We start from the raw sequence: 21,480 nt of genomic DNA on the forward strand, positions 1-21,480 counted from the left end.
CAACATCTTACATTAGTGTGGTATATTTGTTATAATTGATGAACAAATATTGAAGCATTGCTACTAACCAAGGTCCACAGTTTACATTATGGTTTACACTTAGCACTATACAGTTTTATAGGTATTGACAGTTGGACATTTATGGGGCATTCTAATTTTTCTGCTTGATTTTGCAATGACAGATACAAGCCTCATCACCTTTATAACACAACTATATGGGGTTTGGAGTAGAGCTTGAAGGTTAATTGCTGGAGTAAAAGTAAGAAGTACAAATACCACATTTAATTTGGGCAAGACTGAGCCACTTTATAAAGCAGCCCTTCCTACCTCTGAGTTTTCTGCAAGGAGCAAATAGGTATCAAGATACTTTAACATGATAAAACTACTCAGATATAGGATTTCTGTTATGATCACTAATAGTTATTATTGGAACTATCATATTAATTGTTATTACCTGGGCAGTGATTGCTTTGTCCAAATCATCACGTTTTTTCATCAAGGCCCCCAGGCTGTCTAAGGAGCCCTTGTCATCTGACCTGAGAGAAATCTCACGAGCCACCATCCAGTTCTCAGCCTGATCACAGTTCCCTTGGAAAAACTATGGGGAATAAAATTAGAGGAAAATGGTACATTTATTCCAGGGTGACAGACACAATGCTCTTAGTCCTCTTCCACTATATAGACATAAAGGATCCTGCAGGAATTCTTTTTTTTTTAATCTTTATTTTTTTAATGTTACATTAAAAAAATATGAGGTCCCTATATACCCTCCACCCCCTTCACCCCACTCCTCCCCCCATAACAACAACCTCCTCCATCATCATGAGACATTCATTGCACTTGGTGAATACATCTCTGAACACCACTGCACCTCATGGTAAATGGTCCACACCAGAGCCCACACTCTCCCGCAGTCCACCCAGTGGGCCATGGGAGGACATACAATGTCTGGTAACTGTCCCTGCAGCACCATCCAGGACAACTCCAAGTCCTGAAAACACCCCCACATCACATCTCTTCCTCCCACTCCCTACCCCCAGCAGCCACCATGGCCACTTTCTCCACACCAGTGCCACATTTTCTTCGATTACTAATCACAATAGTTCATGAATAGACTATCAGTAAGTCCACTCTAATCCATACTCTATTCCTTCATCCAGTGGACCTTAGAATGGATGTATCCACTCCACATCTATAACAAGAGGGGGCTTAGATTATACATGGATGCTGGATGCAATTCTCCTGCTTTCAGTTGCAGGCAGTTTTGGTTCCCTGGTGTGGTGGTTGACCATCTTCACCTCCATGTTAGCTGAGTGGGGTAAGTCCAATAAACCAGAGTGCAGGAGTTGCAAGTCTGTTGAGGCTCAGGGCCTGGTTATCACATGGTCAGTCCAGAGATTTAGGTCCCCTGGGTATACATGAAACCCCAGCACCAACTACAGATCTGGTAAAAGTAACAGGAGAGGCTTGTGGACACAGATCACATCTGAGTCCAGCTCCATCACACAGGAACACAAACTCCAAAGTAGGGTCAAAGTATGACACTGAGCTCCATCTGCCATGACCATAGAACCTGTGGGTCTCTGTAGCCCTCAGAAGAACCAATACTTGTGGTTGTATCTGCTTTCTCTGTCTCTGGGACTCTGCTGAGGTGTGCATAAGGGCAACCCTCTGATAACCTTCTGGCTCTTTTTGAAGACTCATAGCCATATAAACTCATTTGTCCTTTCCACTTCCCCCTTTGATTCAGGTCAAAAAGCATTTTTAACTCCTGGTATTATATGTAGACTGAGATATTCTGCTGGTCCGAGTTGACCCTTTTATTCAAGGTCATTTTCTAGTTACATCATCAGCTGGTACTTGGTATTAATCCCTCAGCACCAGGGAGGCTCATCCCCGGGAGTCATGTCCCATGCTGGGGGGAAGGCAATTCATTTACATGCTGAGTTTGGCTTCGAAACTGGCCACATTTGAGCAACACGGAGGCTCTCAGGAGGTAACTCTTAGGCACCTCACAGCTCTAGAGCTTATTGTTATTTCAGGTGCACAGGCTTACAAGCATAGTCATTAGTATCAAGGGCTCATTGTTGGACCTTCCTTCTTTTTTGGTGTTTGTCATTGCACTTAGGGGATTGCTACTGTTCCTTTAGGGACTGTAATAGAGCTCCCCTGGCTAGGAACTCAGCACTCCCCTAGTTGTTGTTTTTACTTGTAACCACTGTGAAAATATCCAAACATTTTTATGTACCCTGGATATATGCCCTGGAGAACTCCCTGCCAAACATGTGTCCCCTGTCAATAACATCCCACACCAGTATTCCTCCCCTGCCATTGTTGAACCTCTCTGTAATCCAAAACTTCTTCAAAAATGAAGCCCAATATATTGCCAGGTTCCATTATAATATTCTTTCAAGAAGTTTTCATGTGTGTGTGTGTCTGTGAAATTGAGGGTTGGGTAGAAACTGCATAGCAAGCTGATTAATCCCCCCTCTACTTATGGCACCAACATATTAATTATCTTACTTGTTTGGATACTGATTCCCTAAAAATTTTGTCTGTCATTCTGGTCCCACACATTCATTCATTAATTCACTTGTTCAATATATAATTTTCCTTATGGATCTTTGCTTGGAATTATTGATAAAGCTTTAACCTTGTTCAAAACTTAACCTTCAATGTTCAGTAAATGTTAGTCTAATTCTTAGACAGGGGATATCTCTCCAGAAAGGAGAAAGGGATATTCCCAAAAGTTTCTGGAGACCAGAGAGCTTCAGAATTCTCATTAGTAATGTGGTGACTTTAAGGATAAAGAGTATAGTCTCTTCCAACTCTTGGAAGTACACTACCCATTATTTCCAACTTCAAACTTATATATTTTTTCCAAGTATTTAGATTGCCAGACATATATGAGATAGACCTGAGCTATATAATTCTTAACAGTTGTTTTGTGGCAGTATCAGTGGTGAGACTGTGGGTTTTTTTTTTTTAATAAAGAGAAAATATGGTTTAAAGAAAAGTAATAGGACCTCTTAGAGAGGATGAAGAATTAAGGTGGCTTTCCTTCTCAGTGTGGATCTGCAAACATAGTTCAAGAAATACAAAGGTGTGATGCACTAGCGTGGGTTACTAAAAGCTATATGTACTCCAAACTTTAATTGAAGTAGGATATATGTCTTAAGGCAGAGGGAATAGAATGGTGACTAGAAAACACAAAGAGTGGAAAATATTAGAAATTAGAGTTCAGACTGGTGGTAAGGAAATGTATAATTCACATTTTAGAGAACTGATATGCAAGGACCTACACGTTTTTGCTAAAGATAAGATAAAAAATATATATTTTTTACAATCTTCCATCACCCCACAAATCTCTGCAGGTCAGAGATACATGAAAGTTATATGAGATAAGGGAAAGTCTCCCTGACAGGATACTTTGAGTAGGCAGGTAAATTCAAAAATAAAATACTAACGTAAAGTAACTTAGAGGTATTGGGAAAATCAAGAAAAGTAGGATTAATGAGGTAAGAACTTGCCTTGTGGGAAGCAGAGGTAAAGATAAGAGAGCCACATGGCAAATAAGAAGGAGTTATTAAGATGTTTGAAAAGAGAGAAGTCAATTTCAGATCAACTTCACTAGTCAAGAAAAGACTGGAGTTTGTGTACTTCAACATCCATAACCCCCAAACCCAAAGCATTCATGAGACACAAAATATACACTCAATCACAAATCTCAGATGAACTGAATCCTTTATGTTTTTATATAAGCTCTATCTTAATCCTGGGATCACCTTCCCCATATTCAATACCTGGTGAATACCTGCTAGTTATTTCTTTAAGACTCTGGTAAACATTATCTTTCAGAATAGCCTGGGACACTCCCACTCTCTTCCCCCAGAAATGTGAATTGTTCCCTTCTCTTTAACCTCAGAATAATTCATACTTTTTGTTTTATTAATAATCACCTTACTGTATAGGAATAATCTAACATGTCTAATTTCTCTACTTAGGAAAAGGGATCTTATCAATCTTTGTGTCCGTAGGGCCTCCACACAGTATTTTCTCAATAAAAATAAATAAATAACCAGATAAATAATTGCAATCACCCCAATTCATGCTCAGGATTGACCCCCACTTTGTTTGACTTTTCTAACAGAGATAAGAGCAAAGAACACCACAATGATCAGTCTACAAGGCAGAGAATCCAATGTCAGATGTCAAGAAGTACCCTTGGCTTACAGCATAGAAAGACCAGTGGCTTACAGCATGGAAAGACCAGTGTATCTTAACCACATAAACTTGCTCAGAGAGAACAAATGGAGGCTAACTCTGCTTAGCTTTAAGAATTTGCTGTACCTTCAACTTCAGACATTGATCTAACATCCTTTTGCGTTGTTCCCAAGCTTTTTCCAAATTATGTCTCTCTAGTCTGATAGCTTGAAGCTTTTTTTCAATTTCAGGGCTAGCACGGTGCCCACCATCAATCAGTTGTGCACCAAAATCTTCTAAGGCTTGGAAGGTGGGAGCCTCTGCCTCCATGTCAGCATGATGTTCCTATGGAAACACACGGGCAATGACTGGTGAGGCCATTTACACTGAAAATTGTAAAATAAGGGAGGTTGTGAGCTGAAGTGATCAGGGGCCATGGCTTTTGAAGTCATACCTGGTGTCGCTCCAACAAGATCTCTGTGCCAGTTAAGTCCTCAGCCAGCTCCTGTGATGAAACTATGCCACTGATGCCACTGATCCAATTCTGAAGGTCCCTAGACAAATAGACATACTGGCATTGAGAAGAAAACATTGAAACTTGCTACAGGGCTGTCTGTCCTATGGCTTTCCCTCTCTAGAAAACATTTCTAGACAATGTCTTTTGCATGCTTCACAGAGCTGAGGTTTGCAGTTTGCAATATGTCATTTAGTGATAGGAAACCATTACATTTAAAACTCACTTTACACAAAGCTTTCAGTTCTTCAATAACCCTGTATAGAATGCTAGTAATTCTTTTATTTCTATTTTAGAGATAAGGTAAACAAACCTAGAGGTAAGTGATCTGCCCTATGTAATAGAACTAAAAGTAAACATCTGGAATGGAAACAATCCCCTCCTTCCACAAACTATTAAAGTTCCTCCAAGTAGACTGATATGATAAGGATTTTCCCAGCATGCCAAGCTAGAGACTGTCTGACTCTGATGAAGTTTCAATTTACTCATAAAAGTGGCAGGCAAACACAGAGGGAACAAGGTACTTGCAGATGACAAACTACATGTTCTTAAAGACTCTCCTAATGCTGAGTGAAGCTGAAACAAAGATCTGTAGGATCAGATGGAGGTTACAGGGGCAGACTGAGGAAAGAGTTGCATAGATAAAGTGTGAATTTGCCAGGTGATTTTCAGACTGCAATAATATCCAAAATCTTAAAAAGACACTAAAAATTCTCAGGATTTGATCCCACACTCTGAATTTTCTCTCTTGCTACTTCTTCTGACATACAAAACTCATATTCTGACATACAAAACTCATATTCTACCTACCCTTTAACACTCTCCATCCATGAATATGCTGCATCTTTCTTATCCATGTGCCTTTGTTTGCCTAGTTCCCTGTATATTAATATCTTTCTCATCTATCCCACTGGTTAAAATCCTGAATGATAAGGTTACTTTCTTTACAATGCATCCATTGTTCTCTCCATCTCTGAGTTCCTACTGTTGTTTAAGAGTATGTTGGGGCAATACCATGATCTACCATGAAATCCCCCACTCCCCACAATTCCTGACACTGTCTTATATGTATTATACACTCAGCAGAATCTTACTTAATTGGCCTGGATAGTTTCACATTCTTAAAGTATTGACCCTGAAATTTTAGTCTTTAACAAAGATTAGAACTGAACATATGAGTATATCCAACTCTAGTAGTGAAGAGCAGAGCACCTGTACCCAGACTTCTTGACACTTTACTCCAGGACCAAACAAGGGGATTACCCACCCCTACTGGTGAAGGTCTGCCTTTGAGCTTTACCTGGCCTTGCTAAGGAACAAGTAGAATTTCTGGGCCTCACTTAGGTTCTCCTTACGATCCTCTGTTTGTCCCAGCAGGTCCTCCCAGGCCTCACTGAGCTCTTTTTGTTGCCGTTGAAGGTCCTCTGTGGCATCTGGATGGGTCTCACAGAGTCGCTCTGCTGTTTCTTCCAAGGTGGTCACCTGGGAAGGTGAAAGAGTGTCACTAACCTAGACAGAATCACACCTGATTCCTAGCAAAAGAATGGTACTGAGAAAACTGGATATCTACTTGCAAAAGAATGAATTTGAACCCCTACCTCACACTATATACAAAAATGAACTATAAATGAACCAAGGACATAAGCATAAGCACTAAACCATAAAGACCCTAGAAGAAAACATAAGGGAAAGCTTTATAAATTTGGATTTGGTAGTTATTTCTTATATATGATACAAAATCACATGAGGAACAGAAAAAAATAGATAAAATGGAGTTTGTCAATATTTAACATTTATATGTATGTATATATATATATATCAAAGGGCACTATAAAGAAAATTGAAAAAACAACCTAAAGAATAGGAGAAAATAATTGTGAACCATATATCTGAACCATAAGGTTCATATCCAGAATATATGAAGAACATCTATAACTCAACAACAAAAAAACAAATAACCCAATTTAAAAATGGATAAAGAACTTGAATAGACATTTCCCTAAAGATGCTTATGACCAATAAGCATATGAAAAGGTGCTCAACATTATTTGTCAACAGAATTATTTGTCACATCAAAACCACAATGATATACCACTTTGTACCCTCTAGGATGGCTATTATTCATAAAACAGAAAATGAATGCTGGTAAGGGTACAGAGAGATAGGAACACTTATACATTGCTGGTGGCCCTGCAGAATGGTGGAGCCACTATGGAAATAAGTTTGATGATCCTCAGAAAGTTGAAAATGAAATTACCATATGGCTCAGCAATCCCACTTCTTGGTATATACCCAAAAGAACTGAAAGCAGTGAATCTAACAGATATTTGTACACCAGTGCTCATAGCAGTGGTACTGACAACAGCCAAAGGCAGAATCAGTACAAGTGTCCTTCAACAGGTAAATGGATAAACAAAATGTGGTATATACACTCAGTGGAATATTATTCTGCTGTAAAAGAAGTAAAGTTCTGATTCATGCTACAACATGGGTGAACCCTGAAGACATGATATTTGAAGGAAATAAGCCAGATCCCAAAGGATAAATATTGTGTGCTCTTGCTCATATGAATCACCTAGGAAAAGCAAACTTCATAAACATTGATAGTAGTTTATAGGTTACCAAGTGTGGAGGAAGAAGAGAGAGTTACAGTTTAACAGGTGAAGAGCTTCAGTTTGAGGAGATCAAAAAGTAGGGGCAATGGAGATCAGTGATGGTCACACAATATTCTGAATGTAATTAATACTACTATATGCTTGAATATGGTTAAAATGGGAAATTTTGAGATGTATATTTGTTACTATAATAAAAAGTTCAAAAATTAAAAATAGAAATATCTGGAGCCACAGTGCTTATTTTCCCAAATAGACAACAGTGATGCAAAATCATATCTTGCTACTTTATAAAATAATACCACCCCTTTTTTGTCCATATAACTATATGAAGTAGTCAAATTTACATATACTTTTTTTTTTTAATACAAAGAAGACTTGGAGCTAGTCTTAATCTGCTGGTGAAGATCTTTTCAAAAATAGATATCTTCTGTGCTTTTTGTTCTACATGATAATGCCAAGTTATATGATGCCTCTGATTTACCCAGAATGCCACTGGCAAGCTTAAGAGTTCAATTTTGGGTCAGGATAAGATTGGAAAGTTCATTTTATTCCTGGTTGAAGAAATAATGTAGCATGTTCAGGTATAGGCCTGGCCATCCTGGTTTGGCCATTTCCTGTCTCTCCTAGGCTTCTGGTCTCTGACTAGCTTCCAGCAAATTATGGTCACTTGGAATGCAGTAAAGTGGCAAAGGAATATAGGGCAGCCATTTGGCTAGTAGGGTTTTCTTAATTTCCATGATATTTTTCCCCACTGTTAAAGGTCATGGGTCATGTCATTTTATTGTCCTTGCTTTGAGGACAGGGTACAAGAACACGTATGGAGCACAATAAAGAGAAATTCAAGAATAAGGAGCTGAGAAAGAAAACCAAAATGGGAAGATTATTAGGTGTATACATGAAAAGGAATGTGTCGGGAAAGCTTGGAAGCACAGGCTTTCTTACCTTTTTCCCCAGGGGCTCAAGGTCTCTCTCAAAGCCGTCATGTTGTCGCTGAAGAGCTTGAACACTGAACAGGTCTGAGCCAGGGTCAGCGGCACTGAGGGCCTGACACTTCTTCTCAATTTGCTCCTTTGCGTCATCTGCGTCTCTGATACACAGGAGAGTAAAGATATTGGAGGCAATGATGAGCAGCAGAGGTAGACTGGTAGGGCTCACAAGGAAGTGATCATGACTATCACCTCCACCACCACCACCATCATCATCATCATTTTTATGTACCAAGCACTTACTCATTTAATCTTCATAATGAATTCCTGAGGCATAGCTACTATTATCATTCCCATTATGGAGATGTGGACATTGAAGCTTAAAGAGGCTCAATATTTTCTCAGGTTATCCCACTGAGACTGAGTTTAATACAGAACCAGATAGTTTAACTGCAGAGCCATGTGCCTAACCATTATATTTCAAGACTCAGTCTTGGTTTTCTCTCTCCTGAATCTTCAAAAATACTTTTATAAAGAGAAAAGATGTTTGGTCTCAATTTTGTTTGTTCACTTGCTTGTGTGTTTGTGTTTTTTAATGGAGACATGGGTTTGGAAATCAGAGAAAAATAAATGTTAAATAAACAGTCACTGTGGGGTCTTTTCTCTCTATTGCCCACTTTGGGTTCAGAAACATAATTACTTAAGCTGCTCATATCTAGTTAAAGTTTCATTCACTATCCCAGAATCATATATAGACTATCACATACCAGGGTCCAAACCTAGGCACTAGAAAAGTAAAAATGATTATCTTGAGGTATGCTATATATCAAGTACTACTGACACACTTGCTCTCCTATTGACAAAGTGGCTATATCTCAGGAAGAGACTAATAACTAATAACTGTGACTCTGCCACAGCAACTAGACTTGGGGATCTTTCAGTGGGTCCTAGAGCAACACTGTTTTCTGGAATTAAAATGTTTACCTGTGAAACATCTGGACAGCATGGGCACTTCCCAGCAATTGGCGCTGTTCTTCTGCAAGCCTCTGCAGGGAGTCCCAGCGGGCATTTAACTCCTAAATCAGTGCAGACACATCAGACATTAGTCAGGAAGCTAATTCAGATAGCTCAGTGGTGCCTATAAAACTAGATGGATTTTAAAATCATGGTTGCTCTCATGTTATTTCCTACAGAAAGTGTATAGTTTCACTTCTTTCTTGGAGAGTTTGAGCTTGAGCGTGGTAGAGGAAGAGATTTCTCTTTTTTCCCCAAAATGATATTTCAGGGTGGATCCATCAATTATAGAGCCAAAATTTATGTATTTTGCTACACAGACTTTATTACAAAGGCTAAAGAATGAGTGGAAAGTATTGCCTTAGTAGTTAGAAACTATCACATTTCTCTAGGAGACCTTTAATACTTTTCTGCATCCTGAATTGAATAAACCCTTAGAGCCCAGTTTTCTGCAGGGATAAATTTTTCACTTGCATACTCCCCCCTTTCATCACATGACATCCACCACAAAAAGAGGCAAGGAATTCATCTTCACTGGTTTATGCCGACCCAGAGAGCTGAAGAGAATGCTATATAAATATATGTTAGGTCTTCATGGAACCATAGTTACAGAACAATGTATCAGACCCAGAATTCTCTCTCCCCATCTCTACTCACATAATCTTTGCCTCCTTCAGTATATTTATCAGAATCCACCTCTCCCAGTAAACTTTCTTGATTACTTCCTCCCCACTCTAGTAGTTCCTTTATCTATATTTTCTTTGCATTCCTGTATTTGAGCACTGAATTTTCTATGTGTGTGGTGGTGGGGATAAGTATGTATTGCAATTTAAAAATTTCAGGTCAGTTTAAACATATCAATTCCAAAATTTCAATTAGAAAGGTAGTTTATTTGGGTGTTGTTCAAGAACTTTATGTTTAATTTAGTGGAGCTGAGAACAAAAACTAAAGGGAAACTTAGAGCTTGTTCTGTCCAAAATTCTTGCTTTATAGATGTTAAAACCTAGGTCCTTAGAAATGAATTGGCTTGCCCACACACACATAGCAAGCCAGGACTTAAATCAATTCTCCTGCTGTCTAGCTTAATTTTGCCTGAACTAGCTAATACATCCTCTTGAAGCTAATCTGAATTGTTGGTCCTAATACATACTCCTACCCCCAACCTAATAACTATTATGGGAGTACAAAGGACACTTGCTAAATTAAAAAAAAAAAGACAAAGAAAAAGGAACTTTTTTCTTTTTTGAGCTTGCTTAATTATATTTGTTTTGACAATAAATATGGCCAGACTAAACTATTTGTCCATGATCTTTTCCATAGCCAGCTCCCCACTGCCATTACCTATATTCTTGCTGACCTGTGAGAACATAAAGTTGAGTATATGAAGGGAAATGAGGACTCGCAAAGCCCAGTCTCTCAGTGAGGAGGAATAGATGAAGCGTTAAGTACCTGCCGTATTTGAGTTCCTTCCGGCGTCAGAAGGGCTTCAAATAGCAGATCATCAGCCACTTTATTGATATCCCTCAGCCGAGGCTCATTGGTCTTCAAATCCTGGGTGGGAAAATTTGCCCCAAAGAATATAAATCCTCTTCTCAAGAATTTAGCATACTTACTTCCTCGTTCCTGCCCTCTTTTAGCTGAATATTAAAGTATTGTCCTAACCTCACGAATATATCCAGCTGCCTTCTTTCAATCTGCTTGTGAACAGAGTGCACTCTTAAACTCCCTAATTTCCAACAGCTACCAATAACTTGCCTAAGAGAACTGAAGTATGAAGCACACTAATTTTTCTAGATTTCACAAAAGCTTCCTCTGGATTAAGTTATACCATCAGAAAAATATATACCTGAACCATACAGTATTATTTTCTACCACTATAACCACCTCTACTTTCCATAGAATATTTCTTTGAGTTACATTCTGAGGTGATACAATCTGCCTATATTTAGGGATATGTAAGGAAAAGCTCTAGGAAACTCATTACCATGTCTATGGTGAGAATATTATTCAATGCTTTATACAACAATGTTTCAATGAGTTAATTTTTTCATGGAAGTCTCATTTTTTGTATTATATTATAATTTTTAAAAAGATTTATTTATTTATTTATTCCCCACCGCGCCCCCCGCCCGTTGTCTGTTCTCTGTGTCTATTTGCTGCGTCGTCTTCTTTGTCTGTTTCTGTTGTTGTCTGCGGCATGGGAATCTGTGTTTCTTTTGTTGAGTCATCTTGTTGTGTCAGCTCTACGTGTGTGCGGCACCATTCCTGGGCAGGTTGCATTTTCTTTGCTGCTGGGCAGTTCTTCTTATGGGGAGCACTCCTTGCGCATGGGGCTTCCCTATGTGGGGGACACCCCTGCGTGGCAGGGCGCTCCTTGCATGCATCAGCACTGCGCATGGGCCAGCTCCACAGGGGTCAAGGAGGCCCGGGGTTTGAACTGCGGACCTCCCATGTGGTAATGGATGCCCTAACCACTGGGCCAAGTCCGCCGCCTATATTATAATTTTATTGTTGATTCCCCTTTATTCACTTTTCTCTTCTAAACATATGTGTGTGTGTGTATTTAAATTGCCTCGAATTCCATGTGGAAAGTAGCATTAGAAAAAGAAAGGATAGAAGTAATTTATACTCACCACTAATTAAGATAATGGAATAAATTGAGAACAAAAGGGAGGATGTAAAAGATTTAGGTAGGTATAAGTTTAAAAACTGTCTGGCAGTAAGGTCAGGTCATTCTTCTCTCCCAGCTCAATTCCTTCTTCATGATTAAAACTGACACAAAGTCCCACAGCAGCCATCTCAAACTGGGTATCAGGAATATAGTATGGTAGTAGGGACATTTCGAAGAATTGAGGGAGACCAGCACTGCCAGCAGGATTTGGGAGTGGCATGGCATGTAGGCTGCAAAGTTGTACTCTCCTTTCCAGTTATTAATGCTTACAATACCCAGAAGAGAGGAACATCTGAGCTACAGAGCTCTCACTATCCTTGAAGAGAATATTTAGCAACTGTGAAATAAATTAATGGGTCACAAAGGAGGAGATATGGAATAAAACGAAATCACAACAATCCTCAAAAAGATGGTTAGAAGATAAGGTTCCTTTTTCTTACCGTTTGGAATTCATCGAACTTTTTCTGAAGTTCCCAAACATCATCTAGTTCCACCCCAGTGTTTTCTGCCTTTTTGTCCTGGATCCACTCCAGCATGTCTCTTGCCTCATAGGCCAGCAAAAACTCATTGTAACGTTGCAATAAACGACGTCTGCGTTCTTCTGCCCGATCAAGGAGGGATTGGTATCTGGATGAAGAAACCAAGAAAATGGGAAAGCTGGAATCAGAAGCAGAGAACACACAAAACAGTAGAGGCAGAGAAAAAGAGAATGAAAAGGATAAAAAGGAAAGAGAGGAAAAATCCAAAGAATAACAATAAAAGAGAAGAGGAAATAAAGATAGAAGGAAAATGGCATTGGAAGCAGAGAGACAAACACACAGTATTACATTTAAAAACGATAAAAGTGTTCATGTTCCAATAGTATGGCTGACAACACCCTTTTCTCATTATGTAAATGTGAATTTTGCCCATGCCAACTGGCAACTGGTTATTAAGCAGCCTGGTATATAGCAAGCAAAGGTCAAATGGAAACCAGGGGATCCTTGATAAACTTGAAAGAATGCTAGGCAAGGAGTCAGAAGACATTGGTCTATTAAGTGTTTGACCTCTGGCAGTTTGAGGGTTCCCTTTCCTCACATAAAAAGTGAAATAGTTGAGAATTCCAGGTTTTTTTTTCAGTTCTTAACATCCGTGAATTTGCAATGACATCTCTAATTTTTTAACCGACACAGAGTCGTAAGGGTGTCTTTGACCAAAAGGAAATGTTTGGCCAAATATTGTCCAGTTTTCCAGCTTTCAGAACTTACAGGTTTTCAATCTGCTCCTGGCGCTGTGTAATGCTGCCTGGTTCTTCTCGCTGCCACTGTGGGAGCATTGGAAACTCATCATGGGCCAGTTTCCTGACATAGATAGCTGGGACAAAACCTTGGTGATCATCAGCTTCCACTTTCCACCAGTCCTGAAGGGAGAGCATATCCCCAACTCCTTCATTAGTTCTTGTAAAACCCATTAATAGGAGATGCTTCAACTCTAAGTCTCTAAGAACAGAAACAAGTTGATGGCAAAGGGAAGCTTGTGGGTGGCCTATAATTTTCACATATTGCAAAGAAGTTAAATGAGGAATTAAAGGAATTGCAGATATAAGCCTTTGAAATCTAGGAAACTGATATTTGAGGTTAGACCCTCATGTTTGGAGAGGTTGCTACAAACCAAAGTCAGCTCTCCAAATGATAGAGCACTCTGTCCACCAAAGAATTCACAAAAAACTCCTAGAGTCAGAATAGAACTGTGATTCTTGGGGGTGGAGCATCTGCATATGACAATGTGGCATAAGAATTTTCCACCTCTATTTCTTTCTCAGAATTCCCCAAAATTGTGGGTTGATCTGGAATTCATTTATCTGCAGGCTTTTTACTTAAGTCTTACTTTGATCCCCAAAATGTGTGGGGGTGTTGCTACACTAACCACTCTGGAGTTAATCTCAAAGAATAATGTGGTGAAATAGACAGGCCTAGGCAAAGAGAGAGAGGAACTGGAATATAACTCACTTGATAGTGATACACCTTACCTTTTCAAGAAATTCACTTACCTTCCTTTCTTCCCAAGAATTTTTAGAGATCAATTAGCTATTAAAATACAAAAAGACTTGGGCTTTTATGAAAAATATATTTAATATCCTAGCCAATGTTTTACCACTGTTTACATAGGTCTAAAGAAAGTCAATTTGAGAAGATGTAGAATAAACTGAAAGTCTTTCATCAGGCCCAGAAGAGGAATGAGAAAAGAGATAGTGTAGTCCTATAAATATATTACAGAATTGTCATTCATGTTTGTGTGTCTTTGAGAAAATTACTTAAGCTCTTCGAATTGTCATTTTTTTAATCATAAAATTGGGATTATAACTCTATTTCATAGAATTCCTATTAAGATTGAAAAAGGTATGTACAGGAACTTTCATAATATCTGGAGGAAAAATATTACCATATAAATTTCCGTTATTTAAGAGAAAAAGAAATAGAAAAAATGTTTGCTGGCCAAAACATGAATGTCTGTCAGCATTGGGAGACATGGTTGTAGAAAAGCCACCTTGTTAATGGAAAGAAGCTTAGAAGGGAAAGTAACCTTGTTGATGGAACTGAGTAGAATCAAGACATCATCTTTCTTCATGGTGACTTCTCGGGGGCTGCGGGCCTGGAAGTCATATAAAGCTAGAACCCTCTGTGCTCGCGCAGCTCCCTCCAATGGTGCAGCCTGCTGTTGCTGGATAAAAACAGGAAGCAGAGCATGTTGGTATTCCATTGTTAATATTGCCCGGGCCCCTCCCTCTAGATTCGTACCAGAGGTAGGCAGACTCTGTCCCTGACGGGAGAGTAGCCCCTGGCGAAAACCTCTTACGTGGTTGTCAGAAACAGAGAAACTGCAAAATATGGACATTGCTCCATTCTAATACTTTCCAGGGGACAAGCAGGCTGGGAAATGTGAAATAAGGGTGAGCAAGTGGATGCATAGTTTGTCAGCACCTTATTAAATGCTCAAAGCCACTAGTTCTTTAAGTAGGAGTAGTTATCTACTTTTCTAAGAAGTTCCGAAAGGATTATACACATCAACATTTCAGAAAACTGTGAGAAAGAGAAAGACCCACTATTTCTTCTCACCCTCTCTATTCCCTGGATCTTCACTGACAATCTTCTACCCCTTGGCCTTCAAACTCTTATATCAAGGAACTGTGGACTTTCCTTTCTTTTCAGGATATGGATTATCTACAGCACAGGGAAGGTCACAGGATTTAATAAAATTTGAGAAAATAAACTGAGATCCTGAAAAATATCTTCTATCTCTCTTTGGCAAGAAACCTGCCCTCAAAATAGAACATTTCCTTTTATTTCCTGCAAATCTTATATCTCTGAGAGAATGAACAAAATATATCCCTCTTCATACGCTATGCCACACTGCTACTTTAGATTGGAGTTGAAGTTTTATCTCCCCTTACAGATCTCTCTGGAGTTGTATTCTTCAAGTTCTGTGTTTCCTTAGAACCAATAATGTATGAAGCCATATATTCTTGTTTAGGCACCCACTGTGCACAGCCTGATAAAGGCACAGTATAGGAACTCTGTAAATATATATTGACCCAATATGAAGATTCTGTGTTTTGTCTGCTCCCAATGTGTGAATTCAGGAACTCTCATTAAAAATGAATCCCTAAGTACAAACAGGATATCTCTTTTCCCCTTCTGCTATACACAGAAAACACTTATATCATTGTCTGACTCTGATTTGATTCCAGCCTCATTACTGTTCATAATACTCTCTTTCACCTTGCACCCCAGCCATTCTCACATTCTCAACGATATTTGTTTCCATTTCCCAAGTACATTCTATTGTATATGTCTCTGCATTTGCTCTCATAGCTTTTCAACTAGAGAAGCCCCTCTCTTCTTTGTCTTCATCTACCATTTCTCTTTTTTAATAATTCAGATAATTTGGTTCAATTCAGGACTGAAAATTTCCCATCTTATAGTACTCTCATGTCAGGAGAACTGAACACTCCTTTCTTTGAGAACTTTTTTCCTGTTCATACATCCTATATATGCATTTATTTGTTTACATTTTTGTCCCTTTGATGTACTGTAATTTTCCTGCAAGCCAGGATCATTTATTTATATGCGTTTGCATATAGTAGACATTTTTAAAACGTTTTTGTTTAAAAAACTAAGGAAGAAAGAAAGAGATTTAAGAAGGAACATAAGAAAAAGAGATAAAAACAAACAAAAAAAAGAAACAGTAGAAATTTTAAAAAGAAGGAAAGAGGAAAGAAATAAGGTATTATATCAATGAATATATATTAATATTAACTTCTTTTGGACTAAATCTCTGTAGAGGCTACAAAGATGCCACAATTCCTGCCTGTAACGGTCATTGACCTAGTGTTTTCATCACAATTGTTTTCTTCATTGTAGAGAATAGCAGCCAGTGATAAAGGAAAGTCTTCTTTCTCTGTGTTTGGGAATGTAGATCTTTGGTATTTTGAAGCTCTTCTTACCTGGCAGGCTTCTGCCTGATCCCGTAGATCTTGCATACTGTTTCCAAAGGCATTGAGATCCACTAGGAAGGCCTCATGCTTCTTTAGTAGAGCCTGGGTTTGTCCGTGGGAATATCATCAGAAGGATATAGGAGGAACACCAAGCACCCCTGGGACACCTTTCGCTATTATTATTTTGAGTTATGCCAATTGCCCAAATTCCTGAGAAGAGCCACTTTCAGTCTGTGACACAGTTATTTTTAATTCTAACTTTGAAAGTGTCAAGAAAATAGGTGAGAATAAATGAATAATTTAATATAGTTGGTTCAGTCAAAATGAACACAAGATTGCACAAGAATTTACCAATATACATCATGGCTGAAATAAGATACTGCCAATAATATTCATTTGTAGTATTAGATACTTGCATAACTTTAAATACCATCTTCAAGTAATTTCTAATACTGAAGGTTGATGAAATAATATACAGGCTTTCCACACAACAATGAGCAAAACAGAAATGTTTATAAAGAATCTTTTTGGCTCTTCTTGCCCCAACATGTCTATCACATTTTATTTCAGTAAAATAATTCAGGTGCCTAACCTTAAAATCCTGGATGGGTTGTGAAAACCCAAGGTTACTCTGGGTAGTTTAGAATGGGACCAGCATGGATTCTGGCCATGTGTTTTTGGATTTAAATAGTATCTGAAGAGTCTATGGATTTCTGTGAGAGTGGGAAAATTTGGTATAACATTTGGAACCCCTGTCAACTCTTGAGGGTTTCCCAGCAAATGAAAGCCAAAGGTGATCCCTTTGGAAGCCACGAATAATCTAGCAGAACCTGTAGCTGTCCATAAACCAAGGAAACCCTGAACTAGTAACTTTGTATCATACAATGAGTATTTACTAGACAGTGTCCATCCCCACCCCCACCTTACCCCAGCTGCTTCTTCATCAGCTCCATAGTTGGTATTGTCCACAATAGGCTCTTTTTCTCTAATCCATGCTTCTGCTTCATGCAGGTCAGCCAGGTACTGCTGGAGCTGGACATTACCCTCGAGATCATTCTTTCGCTTAGCAGCTCGAGCCCGTAGAGACTCCATATTCTCATTCAGACTCTTCACCTTAGATGCCACATCTTCTGCTGCAAAGTGTTCTGTGGAAGAGTTATAAGAAAGGTGACTGTGACTCTCATTAATGTCCTCCATACTCTAATTTTTTGGTGACCCAGGAGAGAAAAAGTGAGGCATAAGTTGGTGCTTCATATGTTATTGTCACATTTTACTTAGGTTCTTTGGGAACTGGAATATCTTAAGTAACGTTAAGCAGCACTAGGTGCTACTACATGAGGTGTGTATGTGTGGTAGTGAATGGGCTGTTATAGTCTAAGAAATACAGACCTTAGAACAGAACACTACAAGCGAACATGGTGCAGAGTTCCCAAAAATATGCCTTATCTAGAATAAACAGAAAAACCAGCAGAAATGCCTTTTATGGGCATTTCTGCCCATGAAAGGTTTACTACCATAGAAATTGTTCTCTCACCATAAACTAGAAAACAGGATGGACTGTAAAAACAATGATTTTCAAACAAATGGACAGAGGATTCAGATAAGCCCTATGACTGTTACGGCTTATGCTTTGGGAAGTTTCTAGGCTGCAGTGCTGGGAAGAGTAACCCAAAGAGAGCCTGGCAGTCACACTGAGTTGAAGAGAAAGAGAACAGAGCTGGGGAAGACAAGACAGGTAGAATTTGTGGTGCAGAGTTCTGAAGAAACATGAGATATACAGAGCTAGAACTTCAGAGATCTGCAAAGAATTCCCCTAGGATATTTGTTGATTATTCATATGCCCACATGTGAGAACACTCCTTGGAGGTAAGGATAGAAAGTAGCCCAAGTAATTCCTGGGGCTCACATAGAATATTAAAATTAATACCCAAAAAGTGGAGAGATATGGTAATAAATGAGGCAAAGTCCTCAGAAAGGCCAAGTCTTACTAATGGATTAATCTGTAAATTAATTTCAGAATAAAGACTGCCCTGAAAGTACTATAACAAAGCAAATCCAAGAAGTTCAATGACTGTCACACTGAAGAAACCATGAAAATCATCACAAGTTATATCATAGCCAAAATATTGAAAGCCAGTTATAGAAAAAAAAGCTTTAAAGATCCAGAGAAAAAAAGACACCATTATGTACAAAGGAGCAAAGATACTACAGACAGCAAACTTCTCATCAAAAACTCTGCAAGTCAGAAGAAAATGCAGCAGCATTTTGAAAGTACTGAAAGAAACAAAAATGTCAACCAGAATTACTATATCCAGTGAAAATATATTTTTAAAATGAAGACAAAATAAAGATTTTTAGAACAACAAAATGTATGGCTAACAGACCTGCACTACAAGAAGTGTTAGAGAAAATTCTTTAGTTAGAAGGAAAATTATACAAGTGAAAAATATATATATCTACATAAAGGAATGACTAACACTGGAAATGGTAAATGCATGGGTAGATATAAAAACTGTTATTTTTTCACTCATTTTTTATCAAAACTAGTTGACCATTAAAGCAAAAATAATTGAAATGCATTGCAGAGTTTATAACATATGTAAAATTAAATTTTGTGACACTAATAGCATAAAGAGGAAAAGGGAGAAATATAAGTATAATGTTTAAGGACCTTATACTACAAATAAAGTGATATTATATGAAGGTAGATTGTGATATACTGTAAGTGCAACAGCAGTGGATCTCACATTTTTACTCTCAGAATTGCTTTACAAGTTTAAAAATTATTGAGGATTACAATGGGTTATATCTATTCATATTTACCATATTAAGAATTAAAACAGAAAATTGTAAAACAAAAGTATGTACAAATGTGTAGTCTATTTACCATCAGAACAATAACATCATCACATATTATGTAGGTTCTGTAAAAGTCCAAACTCCACTGTACACTTATGAAAGAATAGTGTGAAAAAGATAAATAGGGTCTTAGCATTATTATGAAAATATTTGATTTTGTTCATTCCCTGAAAGTATCCAAAGGCCTTAATTGGGGAATCACTTCTCTGGAATAAACATAAGCACACACAAAAATAAAAGACTTGTAGCTAATAAACCAATATAGAGATAAAATGGAATCATAATAAATATGCAATTAATTTTAAAAGGTAGAAACCAATCTTTAAATGTATTAAGATTTACATTTAAGTCTTAATAGCAACATTTAAATGTAAGCTTAAGCATACTGATAATTGCATTAATTGCAAAAGGTCTTAGCATTCCAATTAAAAGGGAGAGATCACCTGATTGCATAAAATAAAAAGCAAAACCTAACTATATACTGCTCATAAGAAGTCTGCAGTCAATATAAAGCAACAGACTGCAAGTGAAAGGATGGAAAAATATGTTCCTTGCAAACACTAATCAAAAGAAAGATGAAGTAGCAATATTATAATCACATTAAGTAGAGTTCAAAACAAGGAATATTATAAGGGATAAGAGGGATATTTCATAATGTTAAAGATTTAAATTAATCAATAAGGCATAACAATATCAAATGTAAATGCACCTAAAAACACAGTTTCAAAATATAGGAAACAAAACTGAAAGGAGAAAGAGGCAAATCTACAATTACAGTTGGAGATTTCAGTTAAAAAATAAAGTGAGTCTCTATAGTAACATTGTAATCTCAAATAAATATTTATAGACTTGAATCACTCATTGGAATCTCGACTTTTGCTCAGAGGCCTGAATATTAACCTAGACATTGGTAAGCTGGATACTAGGTGGCAGAATTTATTCTTCAATCAGTAGTGGGAAAATCCTAATGCAATCTATACTGCTTATGACATACCTAGCCTATAATATTCTTTTCTGAACATTATATTTAACCAGTAGGCATTTCTGAAAATGGATAAGAAGAGGCATTGAAACTATATAAAGTGATAATTTAAAGAACTGGGACTGTTTGCCACAAGTCAATAAGACACTGGGAACCTAAGAGATATCTTCACAGATCTGGAAGCTTCCACATGATAAAAGGCCTGATTTTAAATGCTGTAATGTGGGTGAAACCTGAAGACATCATGTTAAGTGAAATAAGTCAGACACAAAAAGACAGTTATTGTATCAACTCAATTATATGAAATACCTAGGGTAAGCAAACTCATAAAGACAGATAGTAGATTGAAGATTACCAGGGGCTGGGAGTGAGGGATAGGGGGAGTTATTGTTTAATGGGTGCAGAATTTATTTTTTAGTTGATAAAAAATTGGGGTAATGGGTATTTGTGATGGTAGAACAATATTGTGAACGTTACTAACACTGAACACTAAATTTTACACATTAAACTGGCTAAAATGGGAAATTTTGAGCTGTATGTATGTTATTAAATTAAAAAGTTTTAAAAAATAAATAAAATGAATTATAAAAGATAAAAATTTTTAAAGCCTGAGTTGTTTTATAGTACTTTGGAGTTTAGAATCTGAATTCTGTAACTTCTATAGAGTATACTGATCATTACTTTTACTTACTTTTAACAACTTCGGTTTTTCAAAAAATAAACTGGTTCAGGAGGTAGGGGATCTCTATACAAACAAAACTATACACAAATCTGGTATAAATGTAGAGAGGGAATTTCTGCATTGGGTGGGAAGATGGATCATATATCTTTATTTATTTATTTCAAAAGATTTATTTATTTATTTTTCTCCCCTCTCCCCACTCCCCTTTCCCCTGTCCCCTCTCCTCTCCCCGCCTCTTCCCCCCAGTTGTCTGCTCTCTGTGTTCATTCAGTGTGTGTTCTTCTGCGATCGCTTCCATCTTTATCAGCGGCACCAGGAATCTGTGTTTCTTTTTGTTGCGTCATCTTGTGTCAGCTCTCTGTGTGTGCAGCACCATTCCTAGGCAGGCTGCACTTCCTTTTGCACTGTGCGGCTCTCCCTACAGGGTGCACTGCTTGCACATGGGGCTCTCCTATGCAGGGGATACCCCTGCGTGGCATGGCACTCCTTGCATACATCAGCACTGCACATGGGCCAGCTCCATACGGGTCAAGGAGGCCC

General features: G+C 38.0%; 1 protein-coding gene across 1 annotated transcript in view; it reads right to left on the minus strand.

Moving 5' to 3' along the window:
- SPTA1 (spectrin alpha, erythrocytic 1) overlaps nucleotides 1-21,480 on the minus strand; it is an 82,247-nt gene that overhangs the window by 36,620 nt on the left and 24,147 nt on the right. The window contains exons 19-30 of the mRNA XM_058309932.1: nucleotides 17,345-17,562; nucleotides 16,427-16,519; nucleotides 14,506-14,643; nucleotides 13,191-13,342; nucleotides 12,384-12,570; nucleotides 10,722-10,823; nucleotides 9,243-9,334; nucleotides 8,275-8,419; nucleotides 6,018-6,199; nucleotides 4,658-4,757; nucleotides 4,351-4,548; nucleotides 455-598 (exon numbers count right to left, since the gene is read on the minus strand). Coding sequence (XP_058165915.1) covers nucleotides 455-598; nucleotides 4,351-4,548; nucleotides 4,658-4,757; nucleotides 6,018-6,199; nucleotides 8,275-8,419; nucleotides 9,243-9,334; nucleotides 10,722-10,823; nucleotides 12,384-12,570; nucleotides 13,191-13,342; nucleotides 14,506-14,643; nucleotides 16,427-16,519; nucleotides 17,345-17,562 — 1,751 coding nt within the window. The remainder of the gene's footprint in view (nucleotides 1-454; nucleotides 599-4,350; nucleotides 4,549-4,657; nucleotides 4,758-6,017; nucleotides 6,200-8,274; nucleotides 8,420-9,242; nucleotides 9,335-10,721; nucleotides 10,824-12,383; nucleotides 12,571-13,190; nucleotides 13,343-14,505; nucleotides 14,644-16,426; nucleotides 16,520-17,344; nucleotides 17,563-21,480) is intronic.

This window comes from Dasypus novemcinctus, chromosome 13 (assembly GCF_030445035.2).
Source record: "Dasypus novemcinctus isolate mDasNov1 chromosome 13, mDasNov1.1.hap2, whole genome shotgun sequence".
Taxonomy (NCBI): domain Eukaryota; kingdom Metazoa; phylum Chordata; class Mammalia; order Cingulata; family Dasypodidae; genus Dasypus; species Dasypus novemcinctus.